Source organism: Heteronotia binoei, unplaced genomic scaffold (assembly GCF_032191835.1).
Source record: "Heteronotia binoei isolate CCM8104 ecotype False Entrance Well unplaced genomic scaffold, APGP_CSIRO_Hbin_v1 ptg000334l, whole genome shotgun sequence".
Taxonomy (NCBI): Eukaryota; Metazoa; Chordata; class Lepidosauria; order Squamata; family Gekkonidae; genus Heteronotia; species Heteronotia binoei.
The window spans coordinates 119,861-136,706 of record NW_026800018.1 but is presented as its reverse complement, the minus strand read 5'-3'; the positions used below and the strand labels follow the sequence as shown (position 1 = coordinate 136,706).

Below are 16,846 nucleotides of genomic sequence, written 5' to 3'. Positions count from 1 at the left end.
TTTCAGACCTTAGTTCAAACAACCATAGTTAGTGGTCCAAATCATACTAACCATAGTTTAACATAACACCTAAACTGAGCCTCTATATTTATATTGTTATTGAAGCAAACACTTCCTTTATCAGGTTTTGAGGGGTTTTTTTTGTAAAAATCTTAACTTGCAAATGCTAGTGCTGGCAATTTTGCTACAGACTATAAGATTTTGAAAATTTGACATTAGCCTTTTTTATTTTACTCTTTCTTTGAGTTATTTGCAGATTACTTTCTCACACTGTTGCTAGTTCCTAGTATTTTGCAAAGAGTCCTGTGACAGCTTTTGTAAAATTCAGTATCTTCTTCCCTTTGTTTCTTTGTTCTCCTTGGTTGACTTTTCATTTCTATTGTGCAGATTCTTTAGCAGCTATTTTGTAGAAATTAAAGTTAACATATAGATATGTTATTTGAAGCACATGGTATTTAATTCTGTCATCTCAGCTTAGTGAAACTGCCTCCATTCCAGTAAGATCCAAGTGAGCAACTGTGTTGGCCTGAAGCAACAACAAAGTTAGAATTCAGTGGCACCTGTAAGACCAACGAAGTTTTATTCACGGTATAAGCTTTCATGCGCGTGCACACTTTTTCAACATAATGAAGTGGAAATAGAAATAACTGCCATACTGCCCACCCCATATGTATGCTGTTATTTCTATTTCATTGTGTTTGAAAATGTGTGTACACACAAGAGCTCATACCTTGAATTAAAAAACTTTGTTGGTCTTAAAGGTGCCACTAGACTCTAATTTTGTTCCATCCTAATAAAATGTTGAATGGATTTAAAGATATACACATTAATGTCTTATTTCTCCGTTTAGACTTATGACAAACAAGCTGCTGCTCTCCATCATTATCATTCTGGAACTAGCCATTCTGGCAGGCATTGTCTACTACAAGTTCTTCAGCTGAAATTTCAAGACACCTTTCTGCCAGCATGTCTTCCATCACCTCAAGGACTATATACAGACACTGCCAAGCAGGAGCTCTTTAGCACAGGCTGAAAAGGGTGGATTATGCATTGCAGCTGAAAGACTATATAGATGTGCTGTCGGTCAAGGCAACATGTTCATCAGACAACAGTGCATTACTACTGGAAGGAAGCATGGCTAGGAAAAAAGACAGGGTGCAGTGAAGTGTTGATAAGACTGTATAATTGCAACATAAAGTAATAAATATTTCTAAGCTGACAGTGTGGTTGTCTAACTCTTAATACAGCAGTTTAGTTATGCAACAAAAAATTAACTAATCTGTACAAAACCAGAATGCAGTACAGTCAGTGGGAGGCCTGTCCATTTGAGGAGTTCAGCAGAGCTGTATAATGCCCATTATGAAGATTATGTCTACCCATCCATGTCCTAAATCCGTACTTGCTCTTCACTGTCAGATTCATCTGGAGAACTGGGTGATGGGAGTTCCTCAAAAACTATGTGTGCGCCTTCTCGTGTCTGACCGAAGCATGTAGCAACCACATCTACTGCAAGATTAACTGTTGCACTCACTTCATCCTGTGAAACTCCAAGCAATGGATTTACTTCTACGATGTCCACAACAGAAAGTAGGCCTGAGGAATTGTCAAGAGGAAGGAACAAAGAAATTTAAAATCACCCATCAAAATGCATGAAATCCAACTTTCTAGTCCTCTAATGACTGACAAACACAGACAGCTTTTCCAAATTATATTCTCTTACCAGGGACCCCCCTTTCTGGATGTGTGCTGTCTGCTCTGACTCTGTCTTAACTAAATTTGTTTTGACAGCCATTTTAGGAGCCAGCAATGCCATGCTTCAGAGAAGGTGAAGTCAAGGCTCTCCTCAAGCAATGGTAACAAGTGGTTAAAACTCTGTGCAGGAAACTGATTCACTGATGCTACATTTGTATGCCTACCTATTGCTATGGGAGCTTGCAAACCCAGGCAGCCACCTAGATCTATCAGTGTAATTTCATCAATAAGGGAAAGTCTTCCTTTGTACAAAAAAGCTGGGTGGGCTTGATTGCTTTTTGACCTTGCACAAATGCCTTATACCAACCTGCCACATGCATACGTGAAACATTCATCCTGTCAGCCCTTATGTTCACTCTGCCTAGATGCAATCACTTTTTGTTACCTCTCTGGGAAACCCTCCCTTCCTAACTCAAAGTCAGGAAACCCACAGATTCTCATAGTGGTCTCACCCTGAATTTCTGGACTGTACAATTATTTTTTTGATATTCTTTTGTCCCCTATAACTATAGCTGTACTTCTAGCCAAAATCATGCAGTGTCACACTCTGCTAGCTCAGAGGCTGCCCACTCAGCTCTTCTGGAACCAGCAAAGATGCTTATATCCCTGGAACTGTTGGATCCTCTAAACAGACAATGTACTGCATACAGTTCAGACTGAGGATAGGTAAACTTTTCTCTTAAAAACCCTTTTTGCCACATCTTTAAATTCCCTACTTACTTCTCCTTGTGGCCATTCCCTAGTGTAGAATTCCCATTCAGCTGGAGGCTTGGCTCTCTTATTTTCTCCCATGCAACTCTTCATATGCACAACATGTGCATGACAGTTGCACTGTTCCAACACTTTAGTACCTTTTGAATTCCTGCACCCCAGTATTTCCCTCAATAAATTCTAAACCTTGCTTTGGGAAAAAAAATCTGGTGGTTTCATGGTTACTGGTAGCCTATTAGAAGCACTTTGAACTTGCTTGCCCATTATTTAAGTAAAGATCCCTAAGTCACATGTTCTGTTTCCCCTTAATTGGTTAGTATGTCAGTTTCTCAAGCTAGGCAGGCTGTGGAAGTGGGAAGAGTTCTCCCTGTTCCTCACACTGAGCTTAATTCCTCCAAACTAATTCTGGTTCTGGGCATGTGTCCCATACCCAAGTTAGAGAGTCTACATGTGTCAATACATGTGAAAGGGAGCACACATGATAACAATTAAACCTAGTCTTGCATTGTATCACAAACAACTAGCAGTCTTCCCTCAAAGCTTTTGCAACTGGTATACAATGCTAGGTAGAAGCAAATAGACAAAGGAAGGTAGTTGCTATGGATCTTATGTATTCTACTAGCCCCAATAACTGTATTTATACCAAACAGTCAAGAAGGAGGAAGGTGATAGTCTTTAGCTGTTATTTATCTTGCTTCCATAAATTACCAATTGCAAAAACTTATTTGCGAAAGTGTGAAAGCTGAACACTTGCTATGATTGATTAGTGTACAGCTGTAGTTCCATTTTAAAAAGCTTATGATAGAACTTTAGTTGTAAGAATTTGGGCAACTTTTAGGAACCATAGTTCTTGTCTTGCCTAAGAACTTAACCTTCCAGAACCTGAGAACTTAAAGCCTTTAAAACAAAACCTCTGTCACTGTGTCTAGTCCCACTTATTTCTTTTGAATTCCCTTGTTTGGGGAAAGAGAAAAAAACAAGAGTTTCTCTGAATAGCTTTTGCAAGGTAACTGCCATGCAAACATACTTTTAAATAAAATTCATGCCACTTGAAACTAAAAGAAAAATATGCTTGGCTTGTTCTTACCTGTATTATGTACTTCCTCTGAAATATACATGCCTTCACGGTATGTTAAGCCACCCTTGACAGGAGTCCCTGTTGCCGGAGCCAAGGCTGGGTCAAATGCATCAATGTCAACACTCAGATGGATTGGCTTTTGCTGTCTGCAGGAAGAGAATTAAACTTTATTCTGTAGGTCTGGCACATGGCAATAAATAGCCTATTCTTGGGAATGAAGGACTATGTAGGAGGATATGACAAGTAATTAATAGGACCAAGTGAAAACAAAATTCTTCTTAAAGTTTTGTTACCATTGATCTCTAAAATGTATTACCTGCCCAAAAGATGTTCAAACGTTCTTTCCATGACTTTCTGGATCCCAAAACGATCAATATCACGCATTGAAAAATACTGGATGTCATAGTTCTTCAAAATATAGCTGTTTTAAAGAAAACCATTTAATGCTATTAATGTATATACTTGTTTGCAGTATAGCTTTACAAAAGCCCATAGCCTGTAAATGCAGCCATAACCTAAGCCAAGCACTTTTGAAAGAAAGTATAATCAAGTTTTTCAAACCCAGCTATCTTCACTTACTGTTCAGCAGGATCCACGTCTCTCAGGCCAATATAGACAATATCAGATTGTGAGAGGCAGGGCTTCAGCCATGAAAATCCAGGAAGTAATGGCACCTGTGAACAAAAAGAACAGGGTCTTGAGCTGCAGAAAAATTCTTTTACAGCTTACGTGTAATATGAATAAAGAAAAATTAAATGTATGGTCATATAACTACCTTCCTGTTCCCCCAAGAGTAATATTTAGGCCCATAACAACGAGCCCTCAAAAATGCAAACTACTTGGTAGTTGCAGATAACTGTGTAAGCTGCTTACCTTGAGCACCTCGTCAATAGCTCCTTCAGAAAGTCCATTTTGTAAAGATAATCTCATATATGGACTTTCTGTAAAGGCTGTTGATCATGGAGTGTTCTGTACAAATGTTATCAGTCATTTTCTATGAAGCAGAAGTGAATCCAGTTCAGACAGAATTGTTAATCAGTTACAGTAGAACCTGGTCTTCAGTTAGTTTGAAAGCATGGTCGAAAATTTTCATATGGCATTATATGTGAAATGTGAAATAGCCAGGAGATCCCAGAGAGTCTGGCTGCCGAAGCGGTAGCTCTTTTTTGACACTAGTGGTGAGCTATGCTTATTTTTTAGGCTGAGAGTGGTACAACTTGCCTAAAGTTGCCCAGCTAGCTTCAAATGGGGAAGCAGGAAATCAAATCTGGAGTACAGTCCACAGGGATGGTTTCCCACATTAGGAAGCCATGATTGCGTGTGGCATTGTAGTAAGTGTGTGGTTTCTAACATTGTTTGCTTCACCTAAACCCTTAGCTTGAGTTTTCAAAAAGGTCTGATGTTGCAGTGATAAAGTATTACTGTACGTTAACATATGTTCACTGGGCCTTACTCCCATGTAGATGTTTACAGAACTGCTGCTTTAGTTGCTAAAGGTTAGCCACTATACTTTGCATGTCACTTAGAAAACATATGTGCTAAAAAACTAATGCCATTCAAAGTGTCCATATACTGTCTAGCAGTTTTCGTGTTGCTTTGAGGGCAAGATAAGGGAGGGACTTTGAAAAAGTGAATGATGCTACCATTATATAAGCCACTTGGATGGGCAGAGCTAAGGATTTTTTATTAAACAGAAAACATGTTCATGCATAATCCTGCTTCTGGTAAGGAAAACTGCCTGCCAGAATAGACTCAGATTGTCAAGCCAAAACTTTCAAGCCTTCTAATAGGTAAATCTTGCAGGAAATGGCTGTTCTTCATATGTGATAAATTTGCTTTACCTGCTTATGCAACAATCAAAACCCACTGAACGGAATAAAGAACCTGGACTGACTTAGGTCATACTTCAAAGCAGGCAAGCAGAATCCTCATTTACCTTATCTTGAAGTTCTCTTAAGAGAAATGAGACTGGTTGTCCATGGAGGTTTCCAGACATGGTTGTGAGTGGAGTATTAATATCAGCATGTGCGTCAACCCAAATCACAGCCAGGTGCGGGTATTGCCTTGCATGGCCACTAATGGAACCCATCGCTAAACTGAAAAAAATACAAGTGCAGGTTTGTAAGTAGTGTGCTGGCAAGTAATTTAATAAGTAAATTTAGTTAGGACTTCTACAAACTTATTGAGCGGCCAATCAAAGGATAATTAAGTAGTCTGGCTCTTGATGTCATGCTAAAGCCACCACTGATTTTTACTGAGGAATTTAGGATGAATAAGGGGTATTCTTAGCATACTAAATTCTGAGTTTATATGTGAAGGAAGTTTTAATAGAAGAGAGAGCTGTATGGTAATGCAATCTCCTGAGCTCTGTTACTTCCTTGGGAATTCCTACAACCGTATTGTTTCATACCCAGCTCTTCTAAACCCAGTTCTGTTACAGATTTGTCATATAAATCTTTCTAGCTCTAAAAAGCAGCATACTGACAAAATATCAGCTTTGTCTCAGTGACCAAGCAAACACTGTTACACTGGAACAATACAACACAACTAATGTCAGTTAAAATATGTACTGTTGGCTCTTGAGTAAACAGAAGGCAAAATTAATTCACTGGCCAGTCATAATTTTTTATTTTAGAACAGGGGTCCTCAAACTACGGCCCGCGGGCCAGATGCGGCCCGCTGAGGACGTTTATGCGGCCCGCCGGGTTATGGCAAAATCAGACTGGAAGTGACGTTCGACCTAAACTCGCGTTAGCAATGCACACTTCCGGCACTGGGCTGAGGTGGCGGAGACAGAGTGTGAGGTGAGTTCCCAGGCCGGGGTGTGTGGTGTGGGGAAGGGAGAGAGATGCAAAAGACGGAGAACTGACGGCCCGCGGCCTTGTACAGTAACGGCAGTCCGGCCCTCCAACAGTCTGAGGGACAGTGAACTGGCCCCCTATTTAAAAAGTTTGAGGACCCCTGTTTTAGAAGATACAGTGAAAGGTGCTGAAATGCCTTATATGCAAAAAGTGTTGCAACAGCCAAAATAAATGTACACACCTTAGAACATTCCCATAGAAATAATTTGAAACTTGTTAGGATAAAGGAAGGAATTTGGAAAAAATGTTTTACAGCAATTAATATACTTGTTGTCTCTGAACCTCCAAACTTAAAAACATTTGCCTTAAAACTAATTCCAATCTTACATATACCCATTTTAGGTGGCCTTAAACAGAGCATGTATGAAAGACTAATCAGGTTTAAGGTTCAACATAATTACTGTGGATGGCTGCCAATAAATTATTAACCTTGTTATTTTTTGGAGCCCAATAAAAAGTTTGTCTTTTGGTTCCTTTGCAGTGCAATTCTATGCAAATTTCAGTAGGCTTAGTCTGGAGTAACTGCACAGAGGCATCAGAGTAAATGAGATGTGATTGTTGAAATAGAATAGAAGTAAAAGTCTGGTGATTGGCATGGAGTTCTGTTTCTGTCATCAGCAAACTTTAAAACACCTTGGCCTCAACCCTGTGAATGTATTGTAAAGATTGGGTTCCAGTGCTAAATAAGCCTCCAAACTGAAGAAAGACGGATGAAACGTCTTGATATCTAGAACAGACGTCTTTGGAAGGGCTTCTTTTAGTTCCACAAACGAAATACTGGAATATTGTTACTCTTCTGTCTTCTGTGAATGTCTTTTTGCTACATGCTCTTGTCTATTTGAAGTTCGACGTGCAAGCTTTGTCAGAACACCACTGACCTCTACATTACACTGTTTTGTTGTTTAGAATTTATGGTGTCTCTTAGTGGTTTTTTTAGCAGAGCATGAAAAAAGGATGTGGCTTAAACATCCAACCTGGTATGCTAATTTTATATGAACAGGCAGTTTTGTTTCCCCTTGAGGACATGCTTTGAACCACAGGTCCTACCTTCAGACTGAAATGGTATTGTCAAGGAAGAACTATGTTTTGCTCTGTATGGGTGTATGTGTATCAACCTTTATTCTCCAAAGTGCTTCTTATAAGTAGTCCATACTATACATTGTGGAAATTATCAGTTTTATTAGCAAAACATTTGATTACATGTATGACACTGACATATATCTGTACTAGAAAAAAACAATCACTTTTTGTTTTACACTGGTATCTATTTTTACTAGAAAAATATTATTTTTAGCACAAGACACAATAATTAACTCAATTTTTCACATTAGTCATTTCTGGACAGACAACATGAATGATGAGTCCTGTCAATATGGAGAGGGCTTAGTTGAAGTGCTCTGTACACAAGAGATTTGTTTAAGCCTATTTTAATCTAGTGGCCTTCTCCCATACTGATTCCCACACTGATTTTAATCCAGTGACCTACTCCCACACTGATTCCCAGCTCACCTGTGATCGCCTCCAAGGGTTACACAGCTATGCCCAGCAGCCAAAGCCCCATGCACAGTGTCAGCCAGAACTTGGTTAGCTGACCCTACAGAACGTGGGTATCTAATTATGTTGTTGTAGACTTCATCATTGGGCACTTGAGTGAAACTGAGGTCTCCAAAATCGTATACTTGGCAACCTAAGAACAGAAAAACAAAGTTGACTTACATATCAAGACAAAGTCTAGTCTAGTAATTGGAGACACTAGTACTTAGTGTTCCATTCAGTTAATGTGGTTATTCACAGTTACACCTTTATATCCCATTTACACATCCCAATGAACCACTTCAACCTACCCTGTGCTTATGCCATTACATTTCCAGGCAGAGAACTACATCCCACCAGCTCCAGCAATCAGATTTGCAACTTCATTTTCAATGGTTCATCAGAGAGTCATGAGCCACACTTTGGAAACCCCAAGCCTTTGTTGACTATTATTATCCAAAAAGTTTTGCAATTCCATGGCTGTTGTCTTATGACTACCTACTCATTTTAAGAAATGACAGTTTCTGGGACAAACAGTGCATGTTCCTGGATCTCCCCCAAAGATAAAACAGAAGGATGGACAGAAATCAACTACTTTCCCCTGTCCTAAACATGTAAATTCCTTTCATGGTTGATTTCTCAATAAACAGAACCAATTTTTTCAATTAACTGTTTCAGTCTCGTATATGGGTAAGTGTGTGCATGGCTGTGATCATACACATGAAATAATGCACTTTCACACACTTTACACCTGGATTTTACTGTGTGAACTGCCAAAATCCAGTTGGAAAGTGCATTAAAAATTGATTGAAAGTGCATAATTTAGTGTGTGTGGTGGCAACCTGTTTGTGTCAATATGTAGATATTTCTATCCTGCTTTCCAATAGGAGACCCAAAGCAGCTTACAACATTGCTCTTCCCTTCTGCATTTTATCATCACAACAGCCCTGTTAAGGGATTGATTAAGTTTAGAGAGAGTGACTGACATGAGGTCACTCAGTGAGTTTCCATGGCGGAGTAGGGATTCAAACCTGAGGCTTCTGACAGTCCAACCACTACAGTTTCTCTGTATATTGCAGTCAACAGTGCATCTAGCGTAATCTTAATGTAAGTGCAAGAAGAAAAAGAACACAGATTCACCAGAGTTAAAGATTAAACTTGATGGAAGCTTGCTCCTTAAATCCAATACATTCTCTGGCTCTGCTGTTTTGTATTTGCTCCAAAAGAATGTTGCAATAAGAGCCAGTTCATCAGAAATGGCTAGGTCTCTAAAATCAATCACCAGACTTTTAAGCAGTAATGTTGCATCATGGCCTGGTGCAACAGCAGGATGTTCTTTCAGAACATTACATCACAGCGTTTCTGTTTAAGAACACTCTGACATCAGGACTCCCCTTCTGATATTGTGGCTGGACCAGACTTTCTGGTAAAACAGAAGGTACGGTATATTTATAAAGCCAGATCTTGTTATCCCATTTATAGCCAACCTAGAATTCCTTTCCAGTTTCCTTTGTCTCTTCTCCCACTTTCCTCTGTGCAGTTCTCAAGAAGCAGAAAACCAGCAAAACACTTTGTTCCTAGCAGAATTTATATGCCACTACTGTCAGAAATCAGAGCTTGCTGCTCATTAGCCACCTTATCATTCTTTAAATGAATCAACTTATTGATTGCACCGTGAGGAAAAACCTGGCACTTGCTTTATTTGATTTTCAGTGACTCTCTCAAAGTTCAGTAGAATGATTCTTAAATTGTCATAAACAATTATTAATTTAACTTAAGTAACTTCATTTATTTGGTAAGTCTGATTTAAGTGAAAATTGGTTGTCTGGACATTGTGTGTGGGTAACTAAGTATTAAAGCTGACTTGTAATGACAAAAATTCCTGACCACATTACAAGTATTAATAGAAGTAGTTTGCTGCAATACACCTCTAGCACAATTATCACTCTGGGACTTGTAGCCACACATTGTTTGTACCATCTTAACAAAGCTCCAAAGAGGTCAGTGATTCATAGGACAGAATTCATCAGTAATAGTTGAGGCTGACTCATCTGCTTTGCAAAAAAAAATAAAAATCCAAAATTGCAGCAGAAGAATGCTTTTCCTCATTAATAAGGCAATGTTTAATGTATTTCATAGATGGATAACACTTTTTAAAAAGTTCTCCACTTTTGTGTCAGCACTATAAACTGATACTCCAGTCCAAGATGCTGCTACTGTCTAGTCTAGCCACTCTATTCCAAAACAGACCCTGAATCCAGGGGAGGATTCTGCTCTAATCAGAATAAAAATCATGTGCCAAAATAAGCCGCATTCTGTGCAACTTTGCAACCTACATACATGTGATATACCTGAAGCTATCTATTTCTTTCAGTACCAGCTAGAGAATATTAAATTTACATTTCTTATGTTTAGAGTCATCACACCGTACAATGTCTAGGAAAATATGCTAATTTTTAAAACACTAGAGAATTCTTGCAGTGCTTAGGCTGATGTAACTCTGCACAGGTTTGCAATGTAAAACTTGTTTTTATTTGTATTTATTTAGTCTCTCCCTTTTACAGGAGGCTTCCAATGGTCTCCCATCCAGGTTACTGTTTGGGGTTCACCCTTGCTTAGCTTCAGCAAAGCTGCAACAGGAGATACCCCCCCATCTGTCGGTGGGTTCTCGATTTAGATACATTCAAGCCATTTATGGAACACTGATGCAATAAGATAGAGACTATCTTGCTATTAACAGTGTTTACTTACAAACACTTGTAATATTACCTTATACATACCAACTGACCTCTACTGATAGGAAAGGGAGGATGATTTTGCCTTCCTTCACCTTCCCACTGCAACTTCCCAATCTGCATGGCTATTAATATATTTGGACCCTCACATCCTAAGAATAAATTTCCCCAAGTTGGAAAGGGCTGCTGATCCTCACATTCATAGATCATTGGATCCAGACCATTATAGTAATGTGGCTGGCACGTCAGCCTATATCAGAGATTTAAGCAGCAGCACAAGAATAGGGGCAATCATAAATAGTGTTACACCTATCTCAATCTATTGGAAGTTAACAAACTGGGGTGATGGGTTAGAACAGCACTGATCACAACAGATTTTTAGTAAAAGGTAAAAGATTTATGCAACGAGAGAAACGAGGGTATTGATTCCAACAGATATAAACTAGGCCACCATCAGCATAGCACCAAACAACACCCTGCTCTATCTGACCATAGATTTACTCAACTAAGTTCATGACATAACTATTTTCATTTAAATAATGGGAGTTTCCTTGTATAAAGGGTACATTAGTGACTTCAAAATGGTGGCTGGTGCTCCTCTCAAAAAACAAACAATCTAGTGCTCCAAATCTTTTGCATCTTACCTATTTTGTTAAGCCATACTTCTTCCTGGCTCAGAACAGATTTTTCAAGATCACTATAACGTTTCATTCTGAAACAAACCCACTTGAGTGTAGTAGATGCTTGGAGAAATTACTATTTAAGGAAACTGTTCCTTACAAGTAGGTAAATAGTTTCTCAGCTCTTCTGGTTCAGCTTGTATGATTCTGACACTAATACTTGCCTGTGCAGAGATTTGTACACATATTGGTTGGTTAAGAGGAAAACACTGATTCTGTGTTAATTTCATTTATGTCAATGGGCTTAGAAGGGTCTGCTTAGAATCACACTGCCACTGAGTTTTCTGTACAATGAAAAGTTTGGCTTGTACATGTTCCAGCAAGGTATGCCACAAATTTAACCTCTGCGTAACTAATGAGTAGAGCTGGGGTCCTCAAACTTTTTGAGCCTGTAGGCACTTTTAGAATTTTGACACAGTGTGGTAGGCACAGCCACAAAATGGCTGCCACAGCAGGCATAGTTTGCCATAAAATGGTTGTTGCAGTTTACTTTTAGTTATGCAGTGCAGATTCTTGCAGATTCTTGTGTTGTGGTGGCAGCTGCTACCAAGCCATATTTTAAAAACAGATCTGCATGTCCACTCAAATCTCTAATAGCCAATCAGAAATTTTTCAGGACAAAAGCCCCAACTGGCCCCACCCACTTTCTAAAAACAATTGGCAGGCACCAAGAATGGTGTTGGTGGTTGCCGTGGTGCCCATGGGCAACACATTGGGGACCCATGGGGTAGAGTCAAGGCCAAATGCTGAATTTTGTATACTTATGAATTATGTATAATGTGAAGTGATGGTATCGCTTTTCTCTGCTCTGGTAAGACCTCACCTGGAATACTGTGTTCAGTTTTGGGCATCACATTTTAAGGAGGATATAAACAAGCTGGAAAGGGTCCAGAGGAGGGCAACAAAGATGGTGAGGGGTCTGGAGACCAAGTCCTATGATGAAAGGTTGAAGGAGTTGTGCATGTTTAGCCTGGCTAGGAGGTGGCTGAGAGGTGATATGATCACCATCTTCAAATACTTAGAATCATAGAGTTGGAAGGGACCTCCAGGGTCATCTAGTCCAACTTGAAGGGCTGTCATATAGAGGATGGTGTGGAATTGTTTTCTGTGGCCCCAGAAGGTAGGACCAGAACCAACGGGTTGAAATTAAATCACAAGAGTTTCCGGCTCAACATTAGGAAGAACTTCCTGACAGAGCAGTTTCTCAGTGGAAAAGGCTTCCTCAGGAAGTGGTGGGCCTTCTTTGGAGATTTTTAAACAGAGGCTGAATGGCCATCTGACAGCAATGTGGATCCTGTGTTTTTTTTTGGGGGGGGCAGTATTTGTGACTTTCCTGCACTGTGCAAGGGGTTGGACTAGATTACCCTGTAGGTCCCTTCCAACTCTATGATTCTAGGCAGCGGCGTCACTAGGGCGGGGCCAAGGGGGCCATCGGCCCTCCCCCAGAGCATTCTCATTGGCCCCAGGCACTGACCCATGACCCCCCCCCCAACAGGAAGGGGCTGGCCCTGGGACTAGAACGCTGCTGCTGTGTGTGGGCTGGCCGGGATTCTGAAACCGGGGCCGTGCTGCCGCCGGTTCAGCTAAAAGCGTGTGGGTGAGTGGGGGAAACTTAAATGCTGCAAAACTGGTATCTTGGATTACGGAGGGTGGATGAGGGAGGGGCCATGTGAAGTTGGCGGGGTTGTGTGCGGAGGGGGTGACGCAGCCCTCCAAAAGGGGTGATGCCCAATGGGGGGGGGTGACTTGAATCAGTTACACCCCAGGGTGCAACCCACCCTAGTGACGCCTCTGATTCTAGGTTAAAATTAGAACAACACTGCTGAAGTCATATATCTGTAATGTTCAATGGGGACACAAAGCATCTTACATAATTCTCCTTTCCTCCATTTTATCCCCACAATAATCCTGTGAAGTAGCTTAGGCTGCGAGTATGTGACTGGCCATGGCAGAGTGGGGATTCAAATATGGGCCTCCCATATCCTAGTCTGACACTTTAACCACCATACCAGGAGTGGCCAAATTTGCTTAATGTAAGAGCTACATAGAATAAACATCAGAGGGAGGGAGGGACTTTAAGTGCATTTTCCAAGCTGCTGGCTGGCTTGGAGAAGTGATTTAAAGAGACAAATGCCTTCTCCAAGCCAGCTGATGGGATGGTGGGGGCTTTTAGAATTGCAGAATGTGTGTGAAAAGCCATATGTGGCTCCTGAGCTACAGTTTGGCCACCCCTGTACTATACTAGACTAGCTCTCTATTAGGTCATCTACTAGGTAATCAAAATCAATGCACAGTTTACATTAGAGAAATTGTTGTTTAATTGACGAAGTATTGCAGTGAAAACACATCAGTCCCAGACATGCCTGTTGTGCAAAGCAGAAATCTCAGGGTTATATAAAGTCAAACAAAGGGTCAATACCCAACAGATTTTATCTGCCTCAATGTGGGAACTATTATCTGAATCAGGATTGTCGGGGGTGGGGAGCATAAAACATATGGATCATGTGGGGCTGCTACACATTTTACAGTATAATCCATCTTCCCCATGCAGATTGACTCTGGTTGTCCAATGCATGTTTGCATGAAGAAACTGAACTTCAGATGTCAGACCTATGCACTATTACATGAGATTTATGCCCACTTAATGTAGAAAGACTGAGTTCCTGGACATAAGATTTAGGAAAATCTGAAGCCACATTTTAATGAACTCTAGCATGGACACTACTTGCAATAAGAGTAAATCCTGCACGGTCTAGTAGTTAGTGTCTGAGGAGGATCTGGGATACCTGGCTGTCCCATTCAGCCTTGAAGCCCATTAGCTAGCCATGGGCCAGTCAGTTATTCCCAGTCCAACCTACCTCATAGGGCTGTTGTGAGCTGCTAATTTGCATCTAGTAGCACTTTAAAGACCCACAAGATTTTCAAGGTATAATTTTTTGAGAGTCAAATGTCTCTTCATCACAGCTGTTGTGAGGGTAACACAAAGGAAGAATGATGCACTCTGCTTTGAGATCTAAAAAAACAATAACAAATATAGTTCCATAGCACTGGCGACAAAAAAAGCCAAAGACCACTTTCCCCATGAGAAGGACATAGTCTTATTTGCATAGCCGCTTGCATTCTCACTGTGAGCAGCGATTCAAATCACCCCGCAGGGCTGGCAGAAGCAGCCGCAGCCTCCTTGCCTAAAGAGCCCGCCCACCAGCTGGTCGGCGGCCTCTTTAAATGGAGGGAGGGGGAGGCGGGCGGGCGACTTCTGCCAGCGCTCCCGGCGCCAGAGAAAGGTCGCCGCTGATCGGCGGGGCCTTTTCGCTGGGCTGGGAGGGCAGCGGCTGCTCCTGGGGCCTTCCCGGGCGATTTCAATCTCCCCGGGAGGAAGGAGGCCGCCCCCCCCCCCCCCTAAGGCTCCAGGAAGCCTGGCAGGGCCCTGTTCTCACACGGCCCCCATCTTCGCCTACGGGGGAAATTCCAGAGAAGAAAAGGGAGGGGTGTGCCTCGGGACAGCTTCTCAGAGGGCACCAGAGGTCTTTCTTGCTCACATTTGCCTTAGAGGAGGTTGTGTTTCCCAGTGATCCAGATAAGCGACTCCCCGTCCCACACCTGGTCACGGCCCTGGGGAGAGGCCGTGATGAATCCAGGGGAGAGGAGATGTGCCCGGAAACGCCTCTGCGAAGAGGGGATGCGCTCCGATGACTTCCCCAAGTCGCGAAACTACTTCATGGGATCGTCCACTTACCCAAGCCCGAGAGTTTGTCCACCAGCCCCGCGTTCCTGATGGCGGCAGGACCACGATCGACTCCGCTTCTTTTCTGGCAGGCAAAAGAGCAGCGATTAGAGGAGGAAGGCGGCCACGTGCTCGCCGGCCGGGAAGCGCTCTGCTCTTCTCAGCCGGCGGGCGCGGCGAAACCGGGTCTGGAAATTTCCACTCTGGATCCGAACTTGCCGCGTCTCATCTGCCCCCCGCTCGGCCCGAGGCAGGCAGGCCCCGCAAGAGTCCCAAAGAGCGGCGGCGGGCGGAGGGGCCCCCTTCCCGCAGAAGGCTCTCCGACCCCCTCCCTCGCCTTGTGCCCCCCCGCCCGCCAGCCGCGAGGCCACTTTGCTCACCTGCCCCCTCGAGAAAGGCGCTCCGATGAGGGCCACCGAATGCGCCGGTCTCCGCGGGAGTTGCACGGAGGAGCCGGCTTGCTTCCTGAGGAGCCGGGCGACGCTGGTGCGAAGGGACATGATGCCTGATCAAGCTCTGGGAGAGGGACTCACGATCTCGCTCATCCCGGCAACCGCCTCGGCGCGCTTTATAAGCCTTGAGCCGGCACTGCGGCCGCCTGGCCCGCCACGCCCCCTGCAGCCGCGCCCCCGCTCCCTGCCCTAAACCGGCCAATCGGCGCGCAGTTTCCTGGCGGAGGGCCTCTTTGGACACCCCTGATCCCACCCGGGTCTGGCAAAGCATCGTGACGGTGTTAACTTCCCTCGTACTCCACCCTCCAAAATCGATTTCGCCTGCACCTCGCCCCCACCCCACCTCACCTGTTTCTCCCCCTGCGTTAGTCGCTTGGAGTTGACCCGTAGGAAACCTGCACATACATGAGTCTTTTTAAAATGTTCCCCGCCGCATTTGGAAATTTGCTTCCCAACTCCAAGGGCACAGCCAGGAAAGTTTTAAATGGCATCTGGCCCTAGTGCTATACGCACTTAGGTAGCCAATGTAGGTAGGTAGGTTGCCAAACTGGACCTTATCACAAGCCAGAAACAAAAGTGGTGTGATGCTGTCTGTTAAGAGCAACCCAAACGGCATCTAATTAAGTGACTTCTGACTCATTAAAGATTGTGCTGGTCAAGGACCGAGCCAGAGCTTCCTTTGCCCAAATACAAAGAAATACAAAGAAAGTATCTTTAAAACCAATAAGCGCTAACGTTTTAAGCTTATTTTAAGCTTTTTAAGATTTATATTTGTGTTTATCTGTGTTCTTTATAACGTTTATATCCCTGCTACCTAATCTGAGATACGTACATGCATGGCCCGGCCTGGCATGGTTCGGCCCAACCCAACAAGGTCTCATTTGTGTCAGATCCAGCCCTCATAACAAATGAGCTCGACACCCCTGTCCTAAGTCCACTAGTGCCACTAGACTCCGGCTTCATTTTTCTGCATGCAGCTTATAGGGTCACCCTCTCTGGAGCTACAGGACAGGACAGTGTGCAAGCTTTCGAGTTCTCCAGGACTCTTCGTCCGACTGGATATGTTTTTTTTTTTTTAGGGGGGTGTCTCTCAGGTATCGTGTTGTTATGTTGGCTGGTCTGAATAAAGGGTACGACATGATGCCTGTTTTTGGCTGGTGCAAGTCCCCTTGATTTAGTGTGACTTGCTTGGAACTGGGCTGGACGATTCGAAGTTCAAGGGGCGTTTAAACCCCAAGCGGTTCCTACTCGTTTAGGCAAAAACGTGCTGAAGATACGTCCAGCGATCAAATACAGGAAGACAGCCGTGCTATGCCGGAT

At 42.8% G+C, this 16,846-nt stretch overlaps 2 protein-coding genes across 2 annotated transcripts in view; one reads left to right on the top strand and one right to left on the bottom strand.

Annotated features, from left to right (window-relative positions):
- Positions 1-1,219, top strand: part of LOC132590615 (vesicle transport through interaction with t-SNAREs homolog 1B-like) — a 29,576-nt gene extending 28,357 nt beyond the window's left edge. The window contains exon 6 of the mRNA XM_060263588.1: positions 851-1,219. Within this exon, the coding sequence (XP_060119571.1) occupies positions 851-941 (91 nt within the window). The 3' untranslated portion in view covers positions 942-1,219. The remainder of the gene's footprint in view (positions 1-850) is intronic.
- Positions 811-15,622, bottom strand: LOC132590614 (arginase-2, mitochondrial-like). Its single transcript, XM_060263587.1, has 8 exons — positions 15,455-15,622; positions 15,087-15,159; positions 7,912-8,089; positions 5,478-5,637; positions 4,121-4,215; positions 3,858-3,962; positions 3,551-3,687; positions 811-1,593 (listed from the first exon to the last, which is right to left on the bottom strand). The coding sequence occupies exons 1-8, from the start codon at positions 15,572-15,574 to the stop codon at positions 1,388-1,390; spliced, it is 1,074 nt and encodes a 357-aa protein (XP_060119570.1). The 5' UTR covers positions 15,575-15,622; the 3' UTR covers positions 811-1,387.
- Between the last annotated feature and the right edge of the window lie 1,224 nt (positions 15,623-16,846).

What these genes read in the sequence shown, in the direction of transcription:
- LOC132590614 (XM_060263587.1), bottom strand. Translation starts at nt 15,574, where the DNA reads ATGTCCCTTCGCACCAGCGTCGCCCGGCTCCTCAGGAAGCAAGCCGGC. An exon ending in GGACAAACTCTCGGGCTTGG is followed by an intron (nt 8,090 to 15,086) that starts GTAAGTGGACGA and finishes TTCTGTTCTTAG; the next exon opens with GTTGCCAAGTATACGATTTT. An exon ending in GACGTGGATCCTGCTGAACA is followed by an intron (nt 3,963 to 4,120) that starts GTAAGTGAAGAT and finishes TCTTTAAAACAG; the next exon opens with CTATATTTTGAAGAACTATG.